The 22,260-nt window shown below is 43.5% G+C and overlaps 1 protein-coding gene across 5 annotated transcripts in view; it reads right to left on the reverse strand.

Moving 5' to 3' along the window:
- kndc1 (kinase non-catalytic C-lobe domain containing 1) overlaps nt 1-21,356 on the reverse strand; it is a 51,767-nt gene extending 30,411 nt beyond the window's left edge. Inside the window, exons 1-15 of one of the 5 annotated variants that reach the window (XM_090237173.1) lie at nt 20,439-21,356; nt 18,230-18,428; nt 15,769-15,827; nt 10,185-10,331; nt 8,163-8,280; nt 7,276-8,057; nt 6,899-7,013; nt 6,557-6,628; nt 6,271-6,332; nt 5,952-6,110; nt 5,566-5,643; nt 5,342-5,429; nt 5,027-5,216; nt 4,037-4,839; nt 410-548 (exon numbers count right to left, since the gene is read on the reverse strand). In XM_090237173.1, the coding sequence (XP_090093299.1) occupies nt 410-548; nt 4,037-4,839; nt 5,027-5,216; nt 5,342-5,429; nt 5,566-5,643; nt 5,952-6,110; nt 6,271-6,332; nt 6,557-6,628; nt 6,899-7,013; nt 7,276-8,057; nt 8,163-8,280; nt 10,185-10,331; nt 15,769-15,827; nt 18,230-18,428; nt 20,439-20,540 (3,113 nt within the window). In that variant the 5' untranslated portion in view covers nt 20,541-21,356. Of the gene's footprint in view, nt 1-409; nt 549-4,036; nt 4,840-5,026; nt 5,217-5,341; nt 5,430-5,565; nt 5,644-5,951; nt 6,111-6,270; nt 6,333-6,556; nt 6,629-6,898; nt 7,014-7,275; nt 8,058-8,162; nt 8,281-10,184; nt 10,332-15,768; nt 15,828-18,229; nt 18,929-20,438 lie in introns of those variants that run through there. The other 4 variants (XR_016496542.1, XR_016496543.1, XR_016496544.1 and 1 more) reach the window with 4 other exon arrangements.
- Between the last annotated feature and the right edge of the window lie 904 nt (nt 21,357-22,260).

The following is a 22,260-nucleotide window of genomic DNA, read 5'->3' on the forward strand; positions in this document are numbered from 1 at the left end:
TCTCACTAATGTGTAATGTCAGAGGAATATTTGCATTGTTAACGTTAACAAGCTAGCTACCTTGCTAACAATAGCTTCTTTAACTGCAAGGTGGAGGGATCTCGATTGGCTATCATGCCAGATTTGCTAACTGTAGCCTATTCATTGGCAGTTCAGGTTTGATAGGATGTAGCCAGCTTGCTTTTAATAATGTTCCAACTTGAACTGGCTAGCTAAGATCCCTGCTAGCTAACGTTACCTAGCTAACTTGCTAACGTTACCTTACCTTTACCGTAAATTCCGTCTATATATAAATGAAAGTGTGAATCTTTTTTCAAATTGTATCATTTATCTTCTGTTAGGCTTCTGTTATTGAGAGAAGACCTGTGTTTGGATCGCCAATGAAACGGGCAATCACTGACATGCTCACAGAGATAATTGGCTGTAGTTGACCACACAGTGTAGCACTCCCAATAAGTCCTCATCCCAGTAAAGGTCACAAAACTTCTCTTTCACAACATTGCAGAATGTCTGGTACTGTAGGTCCTTCAGAGACAGGAAATACTCCCCTTCAAACACATAAACATGAGACAGTACAGCAATGACAGTTTTTTTAGACAGAAAGCTTGTCATACAAGTTCACACCAGATACCATACTCTTTAATGACACAACTCGCATGATGGTCGCCGGAGATTATGGTTTCCATTTTATTGGCTCTTAACCAACCGTGCTATTTTATTAGTTTTTTTCGCATCGCTTAACTTTTTTTCGTACATAATATTGCTGCTACCGTCTGTTATGACCGAAAAGAGCTTCTGGACATCAGAACAGCGAATTGGACTAATAAATTGGACTAATAATTTTTCTTTAATGAGTCGGACAGGAAGGATATACTCCAAACACCGGAAACAGTCCCTCATCCCCGTCATTCGCTGGAGAAAAAAACTGAGATTTTGCGGAAAGAGATCGGAGTGCCTTGAGAGAATCAGGCGACAAGTAATCTGCCTTTGCCATCCGTACTGTTAACCAAAGTTCAATTGCTGGAAAATAAATGGAACTAACTAAAAGCACGTACAGTATATCCTACCAACGGTACATTAAAAACTGTAATATTTTATGTTTCACCGAGTCGTGGCTGAATGACGACATAATTAACATACAGCTGGCGGGTCATACACTTGATCGGCAGGATAGAACAGCTGCCTCCGGTAAGACACGGGGTGGCGGCCTATGTATATTTGTAAATAGCTGGTGCACGATATATAAGGAAATCTCGAGATTTTGCTCGCATGAGTTTGCGCATCTCTTGATAAGCTGTAGACCACACTATATACACCTAGAGTTTTCATCTGTATACATACCACCACAGACCGATGCTGGCACTAAGACCTTACTCAGTAAGCTGTATACAGCCATAAACAAACAGAAAAATGCTCATCCAGAGGTGGCGCTCCTAGTGGCCGGGGACTTTAATACAGGGAAACTTAAATCAGTTTTACCTCATTTATATCAGCATGTTAAATGTGCAACCAGAGGGGGGAAAAACAAACTCAAGACCACCTTTACTCCACACACTGAGACATGTACAATGCTCACCCTCTCCCTCGCCCTCCATTTGGCAAATCTAAGCAAGAAGTATCAGTGAGTCGGTCTATAAAAGTGGTCAGATAAAGCAGACGCTAAACTACAGGACTGTTTTGCTAGCACAGACTGATTCTGATGGCATTGAGGGGTAAACCACATCAGTCACTGTCTTCATCAATAAGTGCATCGATGACGTCGTCCCCACAGTGACTGTACGCACTTACCCCAACCAGAAGCCATGGATTACATGCAACATTCACACTGAGCTAAAGGGTAGAGCAGCCACTTCAAGGAGTGTGACTAACCCGGAAGCTTATTATAAATCCTGTTATGCCCTCTTACGAACCATCAAACAGGCAACGCGTCAATTCAGGACTAAGATCGAATCGTACTACACAGGCTGACGCTCGTCGGAAATGACAGGGCTTGCAAACTATTACAGACTACAAAGGGAAGCACAGCCGAGAGCTGCCCAGTGACAGGAGCCTACCAGACGAGCTAAATAAATTCTATGCTCGCTTCGAGGCAAGTAAGACTGAAACATGCATGAGAGAATCAGCTGTTCCGGACGACTGTGTGATCACGCTCTCCGCAGCCGATGTGAGTAAAACGTTTAAACAGGTTAACATTCACAAGCCTGCAGGGCCAGACGGATTAACAGGACGTGTACGCCGAGCATGCGCTGACCAACTGGCAGGTGTCTTCACTGACATTTTCAACCTCACCTTGTCAGTCTGTAATACCAACATGTTTCAAGCAGACCACCATAGTCCCTGTGCTCATGAACACTAAGGTAACCTGCCTAAATTTCTACTGACCCGTAGCACTCACGTCTGTAGCCATGAAGTGCTTTGAAAGGCTGGTCATGGTACACATCAACACAATTATCCCAGAAACTCTAGACCCACTCCAATTTGCATACCGCCCCCAACAGATCCACAGAAGATGCCATCTCTATTGCACTCCACACTGCCCTTTCCCACCTGGTCAAAAGGAACACCTATGTGAGAATGCTATTCATTGACTACAGCTCAGCGTTCAACACCATAGGGCCCTGAAAGCTCATCACTACGCTAAGGACCCTAGGACTAAACACCTCCCTCTGCAACTGGACTTCCTGACAGGCCACCCCCAGGTGGTAGGGGTAGGTAACAACACATCCGCCACGCTGATCCTCAACCTTGGGGCCCTTCAGGAGTGCGTGCTCAGTCCCCTCCTGTAGTCCCTGTTCACTCATGACTGCACGGCCAGGCACGACTCCAACAACATCATTAAGTTTGCCAATGACACAACAGTGGTAGGCCTATCACCGACAATGATGAGACAGCCTATAGGAAGGAGGTCAGTGACCTGACCGTGTGGTGCAAGGACAACAACCTCTCCCTCAACTTGATCAAGACAAAGGAGATGATTGTGGACTACAGGAAAAGGAGGACAGAGCACGCCCCCATTCTCATCGATGGGGCCGTAGCGGAGCAGGTTGAGAGCTTCAAGTTCCTTGGCGTCCACATCACCAACAAACTAACATGGTCCAAGCACACCAAGACAGTCGTGAAGAGGGCACAACAAAACCTATTCCCCCTCAGGAGACTGAACAGATTTGGCATGGCTCCTCAAAAGGTTTTACATATGCACCATCAAGAGCATCCTGATGGGTTGCATCACTGCCTGGTATGGTAACTGCTCGGCCTCCGACTGCAAGGCACTACAGAGGGTAGTGCGTACGGCCCAGTACATCACTGGGGCCAAGCTTCCTGCCATCCAGGACCGCTATACCAGGCGCTGTCAGAGGAAGGCCCTATAAATTGTCAAAGACTCCAGCCACCCTAGTCGTAGGCTGTTCTCTCTGCTACTGGCACGGCAAGCGGTACCGGAGCGCCAAGTCTAGGTCCAAGAGGCTTCTAAACAACTTCTACCCCCAAGCCATGAGACTCCTGAACATCTAATCAAATGGCTAACCAAACTATTTGCATTGCCCCCCCCCCCCTCTTCTACACTGTTGCTACTCTGTAATTATCTATTACATATTACCTAAATTACCTCGACTAATCGGTGCCCCCGCACATTGACTCTGTACCAGTACCCCCTGTATATCACCTCGCTATTGTTATTTTACTGCTGCTCTTAAATTATTTGTTACTTTCATCTCTTACTTTTTTGTTGTTGTATTTTCTTAGAACTGAATTGTTGGTTAAAGTCTTGTAAGTAAGCATTTCACTGTAAGGTCTACTACACCTGTTGAAATCAGCGAATGTGACAAATAGAATTTATATTTTTTCCATCTCTCTATTAAGCAATTATCCTAACTAAATTCAGTCGGGTGAAAAACAGGGAGAATAGGGCTACTAGCCTGGTGCCATACCTGTTTGTGTGGTCTTACCAACTGGTGTGAAGAACTGGTTTGACTGTTGTCAAAACAGATCTGGGGCCATAGGCTACATGAGAATGAATATCAATCTTCATGTTACTTACCCATTGCTAGATCCTCTACACCATTCTCCAGATAGCCATTAAAGGCAAACTCTGCCCTGAGTAGGCCAATAACCTCTTGTAGGGAAGGGTTCATTAGGGGGGAGGGGGGAGGAAGTGAGTCTCCCTGAGGGGGTCCATGGGACTCTGATAGGTGTTCACCCTCACCTTCTCCTGTCCTTGGACCTACTTCTCCATTGTGGGGATGGGGCATGGACGCTTTGGGGTCCGAGGGTCTGCCATTAAGGCATTCCAAAAGAGGTTCAGCTCCCTGGCCAGGGGTCAGATGGTCTCTAGGGCCCCGTGGATGTGTGGGTTGACCCTGGAGGTAGCTGGAGCTTGAGGTCAGGGGCAGATTGAGCTCCAGACCATGAAGGGACTCGGGGACTGTTATCTGCACTGGCACCAGGGTTAAGTGCCCTGTTAAAGGGTCCTGACGCAATAGGAAGTTGTTGAAAACACCACTACCAGTCAGATGAGAGCAGGATGACGATTGGCAAGAGGAAGACGAAGTCAATTGGGTGGTCGAAGGAGGGAGTGGGTGGTCGGAAATGGGAGTCCTCTGGTTGCTGAGTTTGGGGGAGGTGGGAGGTGGAGAGTTGACCAATGTCCAGCCACTTGAGGCAGTGGAGGAAAGGTTATGTGTGACCACACTCCTTTGATTGGCAGGGCTGTCCTGTCCGTTGTCCTGTAGGTCTCTATCTGACTGAGGTAGGGGTAGGTCCTCAAGGTGTGAGGGGGTTTCTCGGTCCTTGGCCTCTTGCACAGGCTGGATGTCATTGCCTCTTGTGACTTCACTTATAGCCCTGCAACACAAAATTATGTGATAATTAAAAATGCATTCTTGAAATCAGTGCTAACATTCAATGACATCTCTGCCACAATCAATAAAGCAACTATTGTAAGCTCCAACGTGCAAAACAATCAATGGTGTGTGAAATAATTCCTTGACTGGTAGCTCTTATCTCCATTGAAAGGAGGCATACTGCTTACTCCTCAATGTCTGAAGCAGGAAGGGGAGTTTCCTCAGTGTCCCCTTCCCTGGTCAGGACAATGGGGTTGAAGTGGGTGGCAAGGGAAGTGAAGGCCTCTGGAAGCTGGGGGGCTCCGCTAATTGGATAGCTATGGGGAACAGGGCCAGGTACAGGAGCCAATTGGCTCTCAGTGGCCATGGGCACAAACCCTACACACAGTTACAACAATCTCAGTTATAACATCAATACCATTTGATGATCACAAATCTGTATGTAGATGCAAGGTCAACAAAATCGCTTGAACATAATGTCTGAAAAGATTAATTAATCGTACCACTCTTGATACGTGTTGATTCCTGACTTGAGTTTACTCTACTGTCCAATCCATTCTGATCCTCTGCATCAATGTCCTTTGTGAGTGGCTGAAAGGTAAGGGAGGGAGTTATCCTCGACAGACAATAATGGAATAGCAATGTGTCCTCCCTTTCACTCTGAGGGGCAGTATGTTTCTCACTACCCCTGCCAAACAGTAGCTACAGTGGTACAGTGGAGTGGTACCGGGTGGACTCTGTTGATCAGATTCGTCCACACTGTCTCAGCGTTCGTTCCTAGGCGTGATAGATAATCCCGACAGCTCTGTAACAGCAGAAACATGACAAATTAAAATCTTATACCTTAGCACCTAAGATACTTCATTCATTCATTTGTTCATCAAATCAAACTTCATTTAAAGCGTATTTCAAATTGCAACACACTTTACAGTAAAGAAACTTTGCTCATTCATTCACAATATATATATATATATATATATATGTCACCATTGCGTCTATTAAAAATGCTAAATGATGTTACATATGAAATGAATTTCTACTAAAACATTGATCAAAAGAAGAATAGATGAATGTGCTTTCACTAGAGTGGTTGAGAGCTGAATCTATGACTACCTTTTTAGCTACGACAATGGAAGGTCTTTCGATGGGCGTCCTCTTGGCCATCTCCAGCAGCAGCATCTTCAACTTCCTGGGCATAGCCAGCTTCTGATTGGCTGACAGGTTGAACTTGGCCGTGGCCCATAGGATGGCAGCCACCCCATAAACACAGGCCTAAAAACAAACAGAAGTCGGACAAATGGACCGAGAGAAAGACATACAGATGGATGGACGGACAGACAGATGACACCCACTTCATCGGTAATCAAAAGCATCTACTTGATGGAGAAGAAGGTTTTATTTTAAAAGATGAATGTCAGAAGTTGAGGCAAACCTTTTCAGTTACGATTCCATGCTCCTGGAATTCAGGGGCCAGATAAAACGCATCGCAGGATCCTACGAGGAAAATTCACGTTGAATTATTGAACGCGACATCCATTTCATAGAATGTTCCTTCAGACACTTTTCTCAGGATAACTTTTGAATATTTGAAGTCACAACAGTTGTAAATAAATACATAAACAGAGGCAAAGAATAAATGGAAAGTGGCAAAGTAACTTTATCATTCCAAACAGAGTACTACTGACTACCGTGTGCTGCATAAGCAAAAAGAGCCATACCTGTGTTTTTAGGTTTCAAGAAGAGAACTTCTCCCTCACAACCCACGTACATTGTATCCAGGCACAGGTATGCTTTCAGGAAGGAAATAAAGAAGAGTAAGCCTAAGAGGTTAAGACGTTTTAATAAATGACATAAAATGTATGTCGAACTAAACAAAGTTTTAAATGATGTATTGCCAATGCCATAGTGACGTTTCTCATAATAAATTTAATCAACAGCAAAGTGGTTTAGAGACCAGACAAAGTGAGGGATGGGATGCTTACTGCTTAGTAAATCATGGCATTGATTTACACAGAGCAGAGAATCAGTGGTTGTTTAACTGAAGAAGTGAGGAGTCCAACCTGGGTAGTCTAAGTAGGTCTGCAGTGTGGAGAGGCAGGTATGGCACAGGGCCCATAGCTCATTCACAGACGGTCTCTGCCCACTCCGTGTGAGTAGATCCCTCAGAGAGATCCACTAGGTCACAATCAATAAAAATGAACATTGTTAACATTTCTTTCCCTCTTGGCCAGTTTACCAGTCCCAGATTAAGCCAGTCCTGGACAAAAAAAACATGTTCAATGACAAATCACCACTGAAAGTGATTTTTAGTTCAGGAATAGGCTTAATCTGGGTCTGGGAAACCGCCCCGAAGAGTTGTGAACAAGAACTTTCCTGAAACGAAGGCATGTAAATCTACGTACATTGTACAGTACATGAATTGGATCCTTGAACTCACCTCATCCTGAGATTGTTCATTGAGGCACAGCATGCTTTTAGTCATGTGATTGTTGGGAGTGTAAAGGTTTGAGGTTGAAGTCATGTTGCAAGCAGAGTCGACCAACATGTCCGGGTCTTGAGCTGGGCGGGACGAAGAGGTTTCATCTCGTGTTCCACTTTGACTGTCTGAATCTGTTTCAGCACCACATATGGGCAGGGTAGAATCTCTTTCCCCTTCTAATGTCTCACTGTCTCTCGCTGAGTCCCATTGCTCAGAGTCATTGCACTCATAAGGGGCCTTCTCTCGGTCCCCTCTCGTGCTCCAAACAGACCCGTGCCCCATGCATTCCTCAGCTCCTATCTCCGTGAGGTCCGATACATTGACACTTATATCCCCATGGGGCGCGGGCGGGAATGCGGGGGGATTATTGGAGTCTGGAACGGAGCAGGAACGATTCAGAACCCCCCTCACCCTCCCAGCCCTCTCTTGAGCCCTCCTGTGTACAGGAGAACTATTCTGAGATCTGCTATCCAACTGCGAACCAAACATGTCCTCCTCTCTGACACATCCATTCTCTTCCACATCCCCCATACCGTCAGCCCAAAGGGTGGAGTCCCAGGCTCCACATACGTGATGCCGATGCAGGCCGTTGGAGTCGTTTAAGTCCGGGTTCTCTGCCGTGGTATGTGAGACAATACCCTGGTTTTTGGAGCTACTGTCCTCAGAGTCGATGCTCTTGTGGAGCTGCCAGTTGGGTTTGGGCTGCTGCCATCGAGCCTCCCAAGAGCCACGCCACCCATCTGTGGATAGATACACAGGTAGTATGGTTATGGCCACAGTGTACTACAACAGAAATGCACGTTGACATAGATATACACAGACATATCCCGTGTCTAAAGGCAAACCTTGAAATGTTGCGACGGATTCGATTGACAGAACTCTTCGTCCTATAGAAGAGAGTTTCCGGCACAGGGCTGTGGAAGAGGTATCTACTAGCTTTTCCTCTGCAAAGGAGAGGAGGTCCTGAGAGGAAGACACATAATATATCAGCTAGCATAGACATAAAGTACTTTGTGATGCAAAGGTAAGTTTAAGTTTCTATGGAAAGGGTAGGTTTCTCACATTTACCATTGAGATTATATTAATATAAATATACAACTATGAACTTTAGGGGGTTTAATACGTTTTGCCATTTCATTGTTGACGACTCACTGTTGAGGACACAGTGTTGAAACAGATTTCATTTGTTTCCCAAAAGAAAATACATCCGGTTATTGGTGTAAACGTCATATTTGAGTTTTATCCCCTGTGCAGAATTCTTGTTTGGTGCATGACTAGTGACCCTGAAGAAGGCACAATGATGCCGAAACGCTGGCGGTTTACCCAATAAATTACTGGGAGATCTTATATAGAGTGTGCGACTCGCTTTATGTATTTTTAGAGCAGGACTGTAACGTCCTCCATTTTGGTTTCCCCAATCTGTGGTGATGTGCAGTTTGAGAACGATTTGTTATTTTTGAACAACTATTTTTGACTGATTCGAGTCAGGATTCGAGTAACTTGTTAAATTTTAGCCGTTTGTTTGACCTGCTGGCCCCCAATAAGTCCTACAGCATGATTGATACACACTCCTCCGGCTCACGAGGATCTAGACATGTGCTCTGCTCCGACCAATAACTCTCTGTCATATATGCGCGCAAGGACAATAGATCGTGCAACAGGCAGCATAGAGAAGAACATTGACATGTTTAGAACTAAATGATTGATCGCATGGTGCAAGAAGGAATTCAATTGATTATTGAATGTTATGATGGACACGGCTTTATAGAACCAAAACATACACCGCCTCTGCTCAACAAAACTCAAACTTGAGAACGAATATTGTGCGATATTGTGCTTATCCACCTCACAGCGGTCAAGCAATGCATTCCATCAAGAGTCGTTCACAATCTAGTCCGGTTGCGTCCACGACTAGATCTCCTTTCAAATGTGTCAAGAAATAATTGATTTTGTATGCCTAGCAATCAACAAATGTACACTGTTTAAAGCAGTCGCAAATGACAGCTCCAATAAGCCCACTATGGTGAACGAGAGGCTTGTAGAATCATCTTTCGAGTTTTCAGTTCATCGTTCACCGGTAGAGGGTCCTGCGTGCTCTGGGCGTTGCTCACTCAAGTGAACAAAATTTTGCCGAAAGATTTGTTCTTTTGACTGAACGAGTCGAAAAGATCAGAGTCGTTAAAAATAGCCAACCTTCCCATTACTACCTATCTACATTGCACTGTCACTGCTCCTCCACACGGTGCTGCTCATGTTCAGTGTCTGTGCACATCCAGTTGCATATCAGTATGTCATGTCTCTTGTATCTGTTTGCCCAAGGGTGCTTCTACAAAGTATTGACTCAGGGGTGTGAATACTTATGTAAATGTATTTCATTTTCAATACATTTGCAAACATTTCTGAAAACATATTTCCACTTTGTCATTACGGGGTATAGAGTGTAGATGGGTAAGAAGAATAATACATGCAATCCATTTTGAATGCAGGCTGTAACACAACAACATGTGGAATAAGTCAATGGGTATGACTACTTTCTGAAGGCACTGTATTTGGTTATGTTATGTAGAATACTATCATGTTGTGATCTTGCAGACATCGATTCAGCTTTGATCTAACGTTATTAAATGAGCACCATTCTCCATTCATCACTGAAATTTGCCAGAGTAGTTTGTTGGTAGCCTGTTCTCTGGGCAGCCAAATGAGTAGATCAGAGACTGTGCGTAAAGAAGAGAACCCTGGACATGCACAAAAATATTGGATTTTGTGCTATCGGGAAGAGAATTCGGAATCGCAGCCACTCCGTAATTTGTATAATAAGAGCGTAAAGACAGCACTCCATTAACGTTCCTCCATGATGGTGAAGTTACCTGGGGGAGTGGCCTGTCCTCTGGCCCCTCCTCCTGCATCTGCTCCAGCAGTCTCTGAATCTCCTCCCCCAGCTCTGCCTCCAGCTCTGGCTCAATGACAAAGTCCAACGCGGCAGAGAGGGTGGAGCCCAGAGAGTACACATGTCCCTGGAGAAGATTCAGAGCGTCATTGACCTCAAACTGACCCATAACATTCACCACACTGCAATTGTTTATCATTTAAAAAAAAACAATAAGACTGCTTAGACATGTTTACACTGTATGGACATGTTCACTTTAAACCAGATGGGAATTAAAACTTCAAATTTGTGTTATTTACCTCATGTCATCAGCTCATGTACTAAAAAAGAAGCCATACATCACTACTGTATCCCATAACAACCTCTGTTTATTAGTATAGGCAGCAGAAGTCCTTTGGGCATCTCTTTGGGGTCTTGGTGGAAACCAGGCCTAGTTGGCATGCTTTTGGTTGAGGAAGTAATTCATCAGGCCATCAAGGTGTCAATAAAGCTGCAGTAGGCCAGGCCAAGGCAATGTTCCTCCCTCATATGAGCGCCTTCAGATCCATTAAAAACCGTCGAAAGCTTCTAGATTATCGCCAGCTGATCTCTCGTTAAAACAACCAATACGGGAGAAAATAACCCGCAGAGCTGATCTCAATTGCAACCAACATTACCGCTCCCTAACGTGGATGTAGAGGTTATCTTTTAGTCTTGATTGCAGCCATCATTTATCAAGACCATTTCGCCCTCCGGTTGTATTATCGTGGGAACAATTTATTCCTACTTTATGAGCAAACTAATGGCGATTTATCTATTCGAAAATTAATTCCTTACAACTGAAATAAAGCATTTCCTCATTTACCACGGAAGATCTACCATGGTAATTGTCAATTAGATAAATCTATGCGAACTGGTATTGTTCCTAAAGACTTGAAAATCACAGATATGGCACTTTTGCAACTGGTGGATAAAATCTTTACAGCCCTTAACAACAATGAATACAATCTTGGATTCATCCAAAATTACTTTCTGAATTGTATTATTATGGTTTTCACGATTATACATATAATTGGTTATATAGTTATGTTTATGATAGAGAATCATTTGCTGATGCAAACAGCTGTGCATCTACCAGGGCCGAGATATCCTGTGGCATGACACATGGCTCGATAACTGGACCTATGTTACTCCTAATCAATGTCAATGACCTCGCTGCTTCTACCATACTTCCCATTCTCTTTGCTGATGATACCAATTTGATTTGATTAAAAAAAAATTGAATCACTAATTAATGAACTCAGGCCAACTTTTCTGAATGGTTCGAGACAAACAAATTATCTTTGAATGTAAAACAATCCAACTTTATTGTATTCACTAGTAAGAATAGGTAAAAAAAAAAAAGAAAGAGCCAGAATCTCAATTAGTGGGAACCAAATGGAACCAGTCACATCAATTAGATTCCTCTGAGTTGTAATTGATGAAAAGGTATCCTGGAAAGATCATATTCAATTTGTCTGTAGCAAAGTGATGAAATATGTTGGTATCATCAGATAGATAAGTGGTTTGGTTCATCAGGCTTGCTTCCCATCTATACTAGAGCTTCATTTACCCATATCTCATTTACTGTAATATTTTCTGGGCCAGTACATATGCCTCCTACCTACACAAACGACTCATCATACAAAATACATTTGCATGCCTAGCCACCTCCTCTAATTACCTGGCACCATCTGCACCTTTTGTTTAAGAAACTCAATATCTTGTCTATTTACAACAATGTACGCCAATTTTGCACTTTTATCTACAAATCAAATCAAATTTTATTTGTCACATACACATGGTTAGCAGATGTTAATGCGAGTGTAGCGAAATGCTTGTGCTTCTAGTTCCGACAATGCAGTAATAACCAACAAGTAATCTAACTAACAATTCCAAAACTGCTGTCTTGTACACAGTGTAAGGGGATAAAGAATATGTACATAAGGATATATGAATGAGTGATGGTACAGAGCAGCATAGGCAAGATACAGTAGATGGTATCGAGTACAGTATGTACAAATGAGATGAGTATGTAAACAGAGTGGCATAGTTTAAAGTGGCTAGTGATACATGTATTACATAAGGATACAGTCGATGATATAGAGTACAGTATATACGTATGCATATGAGATGAATAATGTAGGGTAAGTAACATTATATAAGGTAGCATTGTTTAAAGTGGCTAGTGATATATTTACATCATTTCCCATCAATTCCCATTATTAAAGTGGCTGGAGTTGAGTCAGTGTCAGTGTGTTGGCAGCAGCCACTCAATGTTAGTGGTGGCTGTTTAACAGTCTGATGGCCTTGAGATAGAAGCTGTTTTTCAGTCTCTCGGTCCCAGCTTTGATGCACCTGTACTGACCTCGCCTTCTGGATGATAGCGGGGTGAACAGGCAGTGGCTCGGGTGGTTGATGTCCTTGATGATCTTTATGGCCTTCCTGTGACATCGGGTGGTGTAGGTGTCCTGGAGGGCAGGTAGTTTGCCCCCGGTGATGCGTTGTGCAGACCTCACCACCCTCTGGAGAGCCTTACGGTTGAGGGCGGAGCAGTTGCCGTACCAGGCAGTGATACAGCCCGCCAGGATGCTCTCGATTGTGCATCTGTAGAAGTTTGTGAGTGCTTTTGGTGACAAGCCAAATTTCTTCAGCCTCCTGAGGTTGAAGAGGCGCTGCTGCGCCTTCTTCACAATGCTGTCTGTGTGAGTGGACCAATTCAGTTTGTCTGTGATGTGTATGCCGAGGAACTTAAAACTTGCTACCCTCTCCACTACTGTTCCATCGATGTGGATAGGGGGGTGTTCCCTCTGCTGTTTCCTGAAGTCCACAATCATCTCCTTAGTTTTGTTGACGTTGAGTGTGAGGTTATTTTCCTGACACCACACTCCGAGGGCCCTCACCTCCTCCCTGTAGGCCGTCTCGTCGTTGTTGGTAATCAAGCCTACCACTGTTGTGTCGTCCGCAAACTTGATGATTGAGTTGGAGGCGTGCGTGGCCCCGCAGTCGTGGGTGAACAGGGAGTACAGGAGAGGGCTCAGAACGCACCCTTGTGGGGCCCCAGTGTTGAGGATCAGCGGGGAGGAGATGTTGTTGCCTACCCTCACCACCTGGGGGCGGCCCGTCAGGAAGTCCAGTACCCAGTTGCACAGGGCGGGGTCGAGACCCAGGGTCTCGAGCTTGATGACGAGCTACAAATACTCATACCGCCCGGACAGTTTACCTAAACCTTTGAATGGATTCTTCCAGGTTAATTCTGAAATCCATCTATATAACACAACACACTGCGATAACCTTCACCCTCCCCACTGCCGCATCTTATAGTCAATTCTCTGTTAGATACAGAGGTACCATACTCTGGAATTCCTGTCTTCACATTGCCAAAATATCATCATCGCTCAATAACTTCAAGCGAAGACTGGGGGTCAGCCTGATGATCCGACTCAGTAATCTCCTCAATATAGCCTAACTCTCACATGAACACACACATTTAAACAAATGATTACTGATCAATGAATTTATTCATTTACAATTAGTGTTATACATTTATAATTAGTAGGTTTTGTCATCTGTTTGAACAAACCTTTTTTATTTTTGTACTTATGTATTGTAGATAGTTTTTTTTGTAGTTTTCATATAATCCCATGGGCTTTCAACCACACCTGCACACTGTTTTTAATTATTAATTGTTTGTATCTGTATTTATCTGTTTATCACTTGTTTTCACTGGTGGAAATAAATTCAACTTAAACTGAAGTTATTTAAAATGGCACGTATTATTTAGCCATTTAAAGCGAAACGTTTGAATGAAATATAGGCCTACTACTTCTATATCTTATACTCTAATAAGTATTTATTTTTTAACGTTCAACAACCTTATAGTTTTCGATGCTCCTGATAGGTCGATATTTAATTGGGAGGGGATTAGGGAATCTAGACCAGCTGTCTGGTATCATAATCACTTGGCATGGTAAGAACAAGAGATCAACTGATCTGCTGGTTTATCCTTATTGGTTTTGTTGTTACAACCAAGCTCAATTTAGCCCGCAGGCGCATGTCATCTCCCGTTAGTAGTGTTTTAAGAAATCCAGCGGTAAACTGAACAAGTGCGTTAAGTTCTGCCTGTTCGTTGTAATCGAGCCATTATGCCTGGCAGGCAATGCATTCTGGGGCCTCATTTAACAAACGCATCATGATCTCTCCATATTTGCCTTGGATCTCGTCAGATCATTGGCTGCAATACCAGGAGTGAGGGGAGATGAAACTACAGCACATACGTGTGAATTTCATGAGAGCCTGTCTCATTGTAAGACTCAAGAGACTGAAAGCTGAAAAGCCAGACACTTTTACTCCAGTGAACTATTATTGTAACTTGCAGATATTTGACAATCTTCTCTCGTGCTTTACTTGGGGGAATTGTGCTCTCTGTTGCAATTATGGTTGACATGTTGGCTCTCGAATGAATCTGAACCAGGTGGGTTTTTTTTAGGTCGAATCTCCGACAAGATACGTACTGTATTGCAAACAATTCAAAGGAATGTAAACCCATACTTATGTGGTGGATATGGGAAAGGTAGAAGATCCAGATCACACAAACACGCCAAGAGCATGTTAAATCCACCAGCTGCTGAAAGGTCATGTCTAGTTCCCGTTGGGTGCACAAGCAGGTCCCAGCCATAGAAATATAATTACTAGAAATAATTAGATTTCTACGGCCCCAGCCGCTCCACTTGGCGCACTTAACGTACATTGGAAGATATTGGAAGACTAGATACATTAGACAACCATAGACACGCACATTAAACCTGAAATTGAGCAACTGATAAATGTAGTCGAGATAGGAAATAAATTCATGGCGCTACACAACCCAAAGGGAGAGAGAGAGAGAGAGAGAGAGAGAGAATAAGTGAATCAGACAGAAAGATAGATGTGATGAGAGAGAGTGAAATCCTTTCTTAGTGAGACATATTGTTCTCCTCTGTATTTGCTGCTATACATAAAGAGTATACATAAAGACTATACATAAAGACTATACATAAAGACTATACATAAAGACTATACATAAAGACTATACATAAAGACTATACATAAAGACGTTTTTAGATGCCTTTGAGTTCCACCATGTTTGTCCTGAAATAGCGTTTATGTAATGTAAATGTTTAGTAAATGAAGTATGGTGGACTAATGTGTAGGCACAGTGTTCATCAAACAAATTTCAACAGTGAAAAGGCTGTTGCCGTATTGTGCATTTTATTATGTCCAGTAATGACAATAAATGGAAGAGAATGTCTTGAGAAGCCATCTCATCACTTCCTTTCTAGCGGACATATTTCAGAGTGCAAGTCTTTTTCCCCAACGCCAAAACCCACTTACACGACTATATAAGAAAACACTCCAAAAAAGGCCTGGTAAACGAAAGGCACCTCAACTGTTGTTTTCTCACTTGTTCTCAACCCTCAATGTCAAGAATGCATTGTAACATCTGCCTACAGCGTGACACAAAACATGCCGTGAAGTAGCCATTCGTAGTGAAAGAACCCCCTTACCTCAAAGGTACTGCCAGTCTTGTCAAACTCTGGAGGTATAAATGAGCCCTCGGGGTCATCTGCAAGACACGTGTACAAGAGTACATCTAGTTAACATGTGTAATAAATGTATTATTATATGTGGTGTTGGTAGGCCTACCGTTCCACAAACATATGATCACATGATTCCATCGTAACTGTAACAATATGGGGCTAATTATAAGACCAGGTGCTAAGCCAATAAAACCACTTAAAACCAGTCATCTACATCATTCAGTCCAGCAGAATGAGCACACAACAATACAGTGTTAAAATGTGTAACAAATGTTTTATTTCATGTAGTGTTGCTATCAGTCCTAATTGACAATATGGGGCCTATTATAAAACCAGGTGCTAAGCCAATGAAACTACCCACTCATACTGTACATCATTCATTAGCTCAGAGACAATCCCACACAAATGGGACTGCAGCTATCTCCCGATCAGAGCCTTGGTGTTGCGCTGCGGAGCATCTTCAGTCTTAAGTAGGCCAGTATTTGTGCTGGGGTGGAAGCAGGGATAAAGCCACCCGCCTTCAGCCTCCTCTAACCACAGTTAGAGGCAGTTAAGTAGGTCAGGCCTAGATTTGGGGCTGTCTCTGACTCCTAGAGTTATGACGGGCTCCCAGCTAGGAGGAGGCCAGACACTCCAGAGGGTCAGAACAAACGGGCCAAGGAGACGTGAGCACTATTGGGTAGAGATCATAGGTAAGCTGGCTCTAAGATATGACAGGAGTGGCAAACACATAGGAAGGAGACTGCAGTGAACTCAGTGAGTGAAGGAATGTGCTCCCTAACACTATGATTGAAAAAAACTATCTAGATTAAGGCTCCCATATTCTCCCAGATGGGACTGGAGAGAGCTTATATGAATATGTATTACAATGTGGTCGATGTGTCATAAAAGTATAACGCCATTTTCTACCAATGAATTGAATAGATACTGCCCCATGAGTTATAACACTGCTGCATGCTGGTCATTAACTGGCCACATAAGGTCACTCTGTAGGCTCAATCCTGAGGGGACACGTGATGATCTCACACATGCATCAGTATTCAAGAAAAAGCTCCTAAGCTCAATTAAACCTAATGCAGGGAAGAAAAGTAGTATTGGCATATGAGTGCTGGTTGGGGTTCCCATTGTGGTTAAAGCAAATCAACCCAATTACTGATCAGCAATAGATTCTAATGTGAATCCAGGGTGAGTCAAAGGCACCGATAGGCAGCTGACCGCCAGAATGTCTGTTACCGTGGCAACAATCCCCTTGGCAATGTGGACACTGTTGAGCTCATCAATGCTTATCAATTACTGATGTTGCCATGGGGAAAATGGGAGGCTATCCCAGAATGGTTATACGTGTGCATGGGTTTGTGTGTGTGTGTGTGTGAGAGAGAGAGAATCCGGTGCGCATGTATGTCTGTGCGTCCATCCATACGTGTGTGTTTGTGTGCCTGCTTGCCTGCCTGTGTACGTTTGTGTGGAAGGGACAACACAGGTGAGTGTGACAGGTGGTGACGTAGCCCTGTTTGGTAAAAGACAGATGATTGAGGTTTGTTGAGAGGAGAAGAAGCTAGTCTGTTGGCAGAGAGGATTTATCACAATGTCTGAGGGACAAGCCATAGTGAGAAAGCGGCAGAGTATCCTGAACATGAAAGATGTGACTCAGTTTCACCAACACTCTCCATCCAAATGAGACCAGGCACTGCAGACGACTGCAAAATCCATCACACAGATGTAATCGCACAAAGGCTCAGCATTTTTTAATTAAGAAACAGCCCTCTTTTGCAAATGCAGCCATTTTACATTTCAATCATTTTGGGTAAAGGTGTAATTTTCGTTTGAGACAGATACTGCTGACCAAAAGAGAATATGATGTGGTTTGGAAACAAACTTTTCATGGGGAGGAGAGTCTAGGGACCCATTCATAAAGCGTCTCAGAGTATGAGTACTGATCTAGGATCAGTTTGAACGTTCAAATCATAATGAATAGAAGGGGGACTTGAATACGGGCCCTGATCTTCATGACCCTTTGACTTCCCATAGGAAGGACATATTGATCTATGACCTCAGGATACCATGGTAGATCAGATCAGATTGATCGATCAGTGGAGAGAGTGCTGCCTCAGCCTTTTACAATAGCAGACAGCACTGACTAACATATGTACTGTATGAGACGAAACACCAGATAATCCCCTGAATAACTAATAGACCTGGGTGATGTTCATTAGGCACCAAATGGTACAACATTAACTGAAACAGGGAGGGACTGCCTGGACTTGTCCAATAGGACACACTCATTTTAGTTTCCCGTTGCAAAACATTTTAAACGTTTGTATGTGCCCTAAAGAATGTGACCCTGAATAGACAGGGAGACCGCATCGACTGTGATGTAGAGAGGGCCGTGTTGAGCTGTGCCGGGTTGTGTTGAGCTGTGTTGACTCACCACTGAGCTGCTCCATGAAGCACACATTGCCATGGGCGTTAAAGGCCAGGGTGTCGGGCGTGATGCACAGGGTGTGGAACAGGGGTGATGAGGCGATACTCTGCAAGGCCAGGACACACTCCACACACACCGCCCATACCTCCTGCTCCGTCAGACAGATGTCCCGCAACGACAGGATATCCGCCAGGGACACGTTCTCCTGTGGGGACACACACAGGCAGGCATCGACGCAAGCATGCATGTGCTCACACGCAGACATACACACACAAACACACACAGGAGTAACACACACGCACACACAAAAGTAATACAGTAAGTGTCCTGCAGCAATAAACACACTTACACCTACATCCTTGCATGTCATGCTGCAAACAGTGGAAAGCCAAGTGGGCACTTATTGGTGTTATGAAGAAGCCTAATTGCATCCATAAATAGAAAACATCTCATGGCATGTTCGACATTTTCATCATGTGAAGAAGACGGGATGTTTTGTTGGCTTGGCACACGAGCACAAAAGGAAGTCTTTGCTAGTACCGCGATAGAGCGGCTCCATTGTGAGGTGGTGTCCAATACTCTGCATTTCCATTCTATGCATGTGACTGAACAGTGTAACAGACCACGGTCTTTTCACAAAAGCCTAGTCTCATGGGACATGGGCATTTCAGTCGTTGTCATTTGTTTCATAATGGGAGTCAAGTTGAATGATGAGCTTCATCACTAGGACGTCCCGTCCTCACTAACGTTCCATGACTATTTTCTCTGTAAAACATCTGGGCCTGTATACACAAAGCATTTCAGAGACGGAGTGCTGATCCAGGATCAGTCAAGTCTTTTAGACCAGAATGAATGAGATTACATGGACAAGGGGGAACCTGATCCTAGATCAGCACTCCTACTCAGATACTTTGCAGGCCCTGGTTTTGTGTCTTTGTCATACATTTAAAATAAAAAAAATGGAACTGGAGTGAATACACAATATCCTTCTTCAGTTGATCTGAGAGAGATCTAAGAGATGATTGTTTGTTACAAAATATATATTTGTTTGTTGCAGAAGGTGAATAAAGCACACCCATAATTCTGTAGAATATGGCACAATAATAGGGCAGAAAGATGTCACTAAGCAGCAGCATACAGTAAGCCTATAAATAGACTGTTGCCCTTGAGAACAGTGCAGAGAAACATTGAGTCTCTCCCTCTCCCTCCTCAAGTTAAATATGCCGGCCTACATAACTTTCCCTCTTCACTCCATGAGCTCTAATAAGACCAACTATACACTGGTGGAACACCTCAAAGGTTTAGAGAAGGACATCGAATAAGATCGAGGAACGAAAAGAAGAGTGAGGTAGCGACTGACTTTTTTTCTGGGTGGGCTACTAAGTGGGTGACTAAGTCATTGAGGGAAATCATGGTGAGCTGTTAGTGGTTTAATGAACCCCTTAGTATTCAAAGGTAAAATGTGATTAAGTTTACACTTGTTCCCCTTGTGTGTAGGCTACAGCTGAATGCATCTGTCAGGCTGACCTCGCACATACCGCCCTCCACTCAAGATTACCCTGCAGTGTCTCTGGAGTCTCCATACTTGCAAAGGGACCTGCAGCTCAACACGTCTGGGGTGAATAACTGTTCTGCACTGAATCATATTGCCCACTGTACATTGTTTAACATTGGAACTTTAAAACACTCAAACTAAGTGTATGGGGTAGTGTTTTAATGAATGCCCGTATTATCCACATAAAGCCAAGAGAGGACACAGCAGGGGTCAATACATCTGTACAGTAAACTAGTCATGGATATTACTGTACATCCCAGAGTACAATTAATCTGGTCCCTGATCACCATAAGAGTTATAAGGAAAGGCCACAGACACATTAATCTCATCTTGTTGTCCTGAGAGGGAGAGAGAGGGAGCATGTTGTTGATTAAATTAGACCTTAGAAAACAGCATGTCTTCTTCAATCATTCAATCACTCGGTCAAGAGCATAGGTTAGCCTATACACTCTTTTAAAAAAAAAAGAAGTACCAAATGGGTTCTTCGGCTGTCCCAATAGTAGAACCCTTTTTGGTTCCAGGTGCACAAGTGAATTACACAAGTGCATGTCACAGCTAATAAAGTCAGTCCCCTGGGGACCCCAGTCCACAATATTGACATAACACATGCCATTGAGAGAACAATAATAATGTAGGCTAAACATAAATGTTTACTCTCACCTCATCTTCAAGGAGTGGAGGCAGATGCTCAACTTCATAGTATTCCTCCTCTTCTTCCTCCTCCCCTGAGAATGCGACTGCATCAGTTCCAGACGTCCCCATTGTATTTCGTTTTAATCAAGACTGTGGGTGTTTGTAGAATTGGGTGAGTGCAGTGTCACTCCCATAGCCTTAAACCTACTGTAAAGCTTTTCCCCTTTCGCTTACTGTCCTGGTAACAGTGTATCAGGTCAGGAAAGATTACGTGAATGAAAGATTAACGTTACATGAATAGGTTTTCCGAACACGGACAGCCCCGGCTACTTTTTCAAAATGTTCCCCGTTCTACCAGCAAGTTGCAACGCGATGCGGCGTTCCACAAAACGTTCACTGTCACTGCGGTTCTTTTAATTCCAAAACAGGCGAAAGACAGCTGAAAAACGACCAGAGAAATGCGTTTGAATGTGTAGCACATTGCTAATAATTGATGGCAACAGGGGAGTTTGCCAACTACATGCTGTCATGGCAACAACTGCCGCACCTCCACAGAAACAACTGACATTGCGATCATGAACTGCAGTTCTCAAGTCCTCCCAGCAAGGGCTACACTATGCACTACACTACCGCCTATATACAATTTGTTTTGAAGAGGCGTTGCCTGCGCTGCCCTACATACAAGATTCGCTCCGCAGTGGCGTGTATTCATGGTTGCCAAGGGAAGCTAGGCTTCCCCCCAAAAAATTGCAAGATTTTATTTTATTTTTTATAATAAATCTTTCGTCTCTCTGTGTTTCATACTTTTCCTTCAATTCTCAAGAGGCTGAATTGTATCTCACAGGAGAAAGCTATCGAGCGAGCGAAACGACGGCCCTCTGTCTCTGTATGTGTAGCCCATCTAGCTGATGCTGTCTGGTCAAAAATAGTATGACATTGTTGTGCATTGAACACAAGCGATTGGCCTACCTTCATAAACATATGTACATATAAAACAACAGCCAAACAGCTGTTGAGTGAACTCAACTGTGAATGGTCCTGGTACACACAAAAAAAAGTGTCAAGGGAAGCAAGTTTGGATTTGGCTTCACACCAATCACATCAAAGGCAAAAGGTAATTTACAGAAAAAACTTGAACTATTGCATCTCGTGTTTTTGTCCTGGTGGCTAGCTAGCACAAATTGCCCCTTTCCCAAATAAGCCATGTATGAAGATAGGGATTTGGACTTAATTCTTCATTCTCCGTACTGGCCAATGGTTATTCTGATCCAACCATAAATTCATACATTTTGCCCCTGGTCTGAGGAGGATGAAAGTTCAATATGTAGCTAGATGTAATAGGCTAATGTTAACTAGCTGGCCTGGCACATCTTTACCCATGAAAGGAAGTTAGGCTAGCAAGCAAGCATTTTAGCCAGGTAGCCTAGGACTGTATGAAAGTCACAGACTGTTTTTGCAAAATGAAAGAGAGGAGGGGGGCATTGTTTCTCTGCAAGTAGGGTGAATCAACATGTTTTTTCTCCTTACGCATGCACGCAGGCACACACACGCACACACACAGAGAGAGAGAGAGAAAAATCAGTACCATGGACAGCCACATCATATTTAGCTCACGTTGATTGGACTGATTTGTTTTTGGAATCTTAGTTGTCACTGGACTAAGCATAGGTGATTTGATAATGTTGAAGTTGAAATGGTCCTGGAATAGTGGTGCTAGCTCGTGTTTTTATTTGCGACTTGCGGTAACACCGGGGTTCTAAATCAATTGTTGTTTAGTAGTCCGAAAATGTCGTAAACATGAACTTGCTGGACCATGTTGAAGGTCATGTAACTGTTTGCTACATACAAT

This window comes from Oncorhynchus mykiss, chromosome 1 (assembly GCF_057628025.1).
Source record: "Oncorhynchus mykiss isolate SJ-2025 chromosome 1, ASM5762802v1, whole genome shotgun sequence".
In the NCBI taxonomy this organism is placed as follows: domain Eukaryota; kingdom Metazoa; phylum Chordata; class Actinopteri; order Salmoniformes; family Salmonidae; genus Oncorhynchus; species Oncorhynchus mykiss.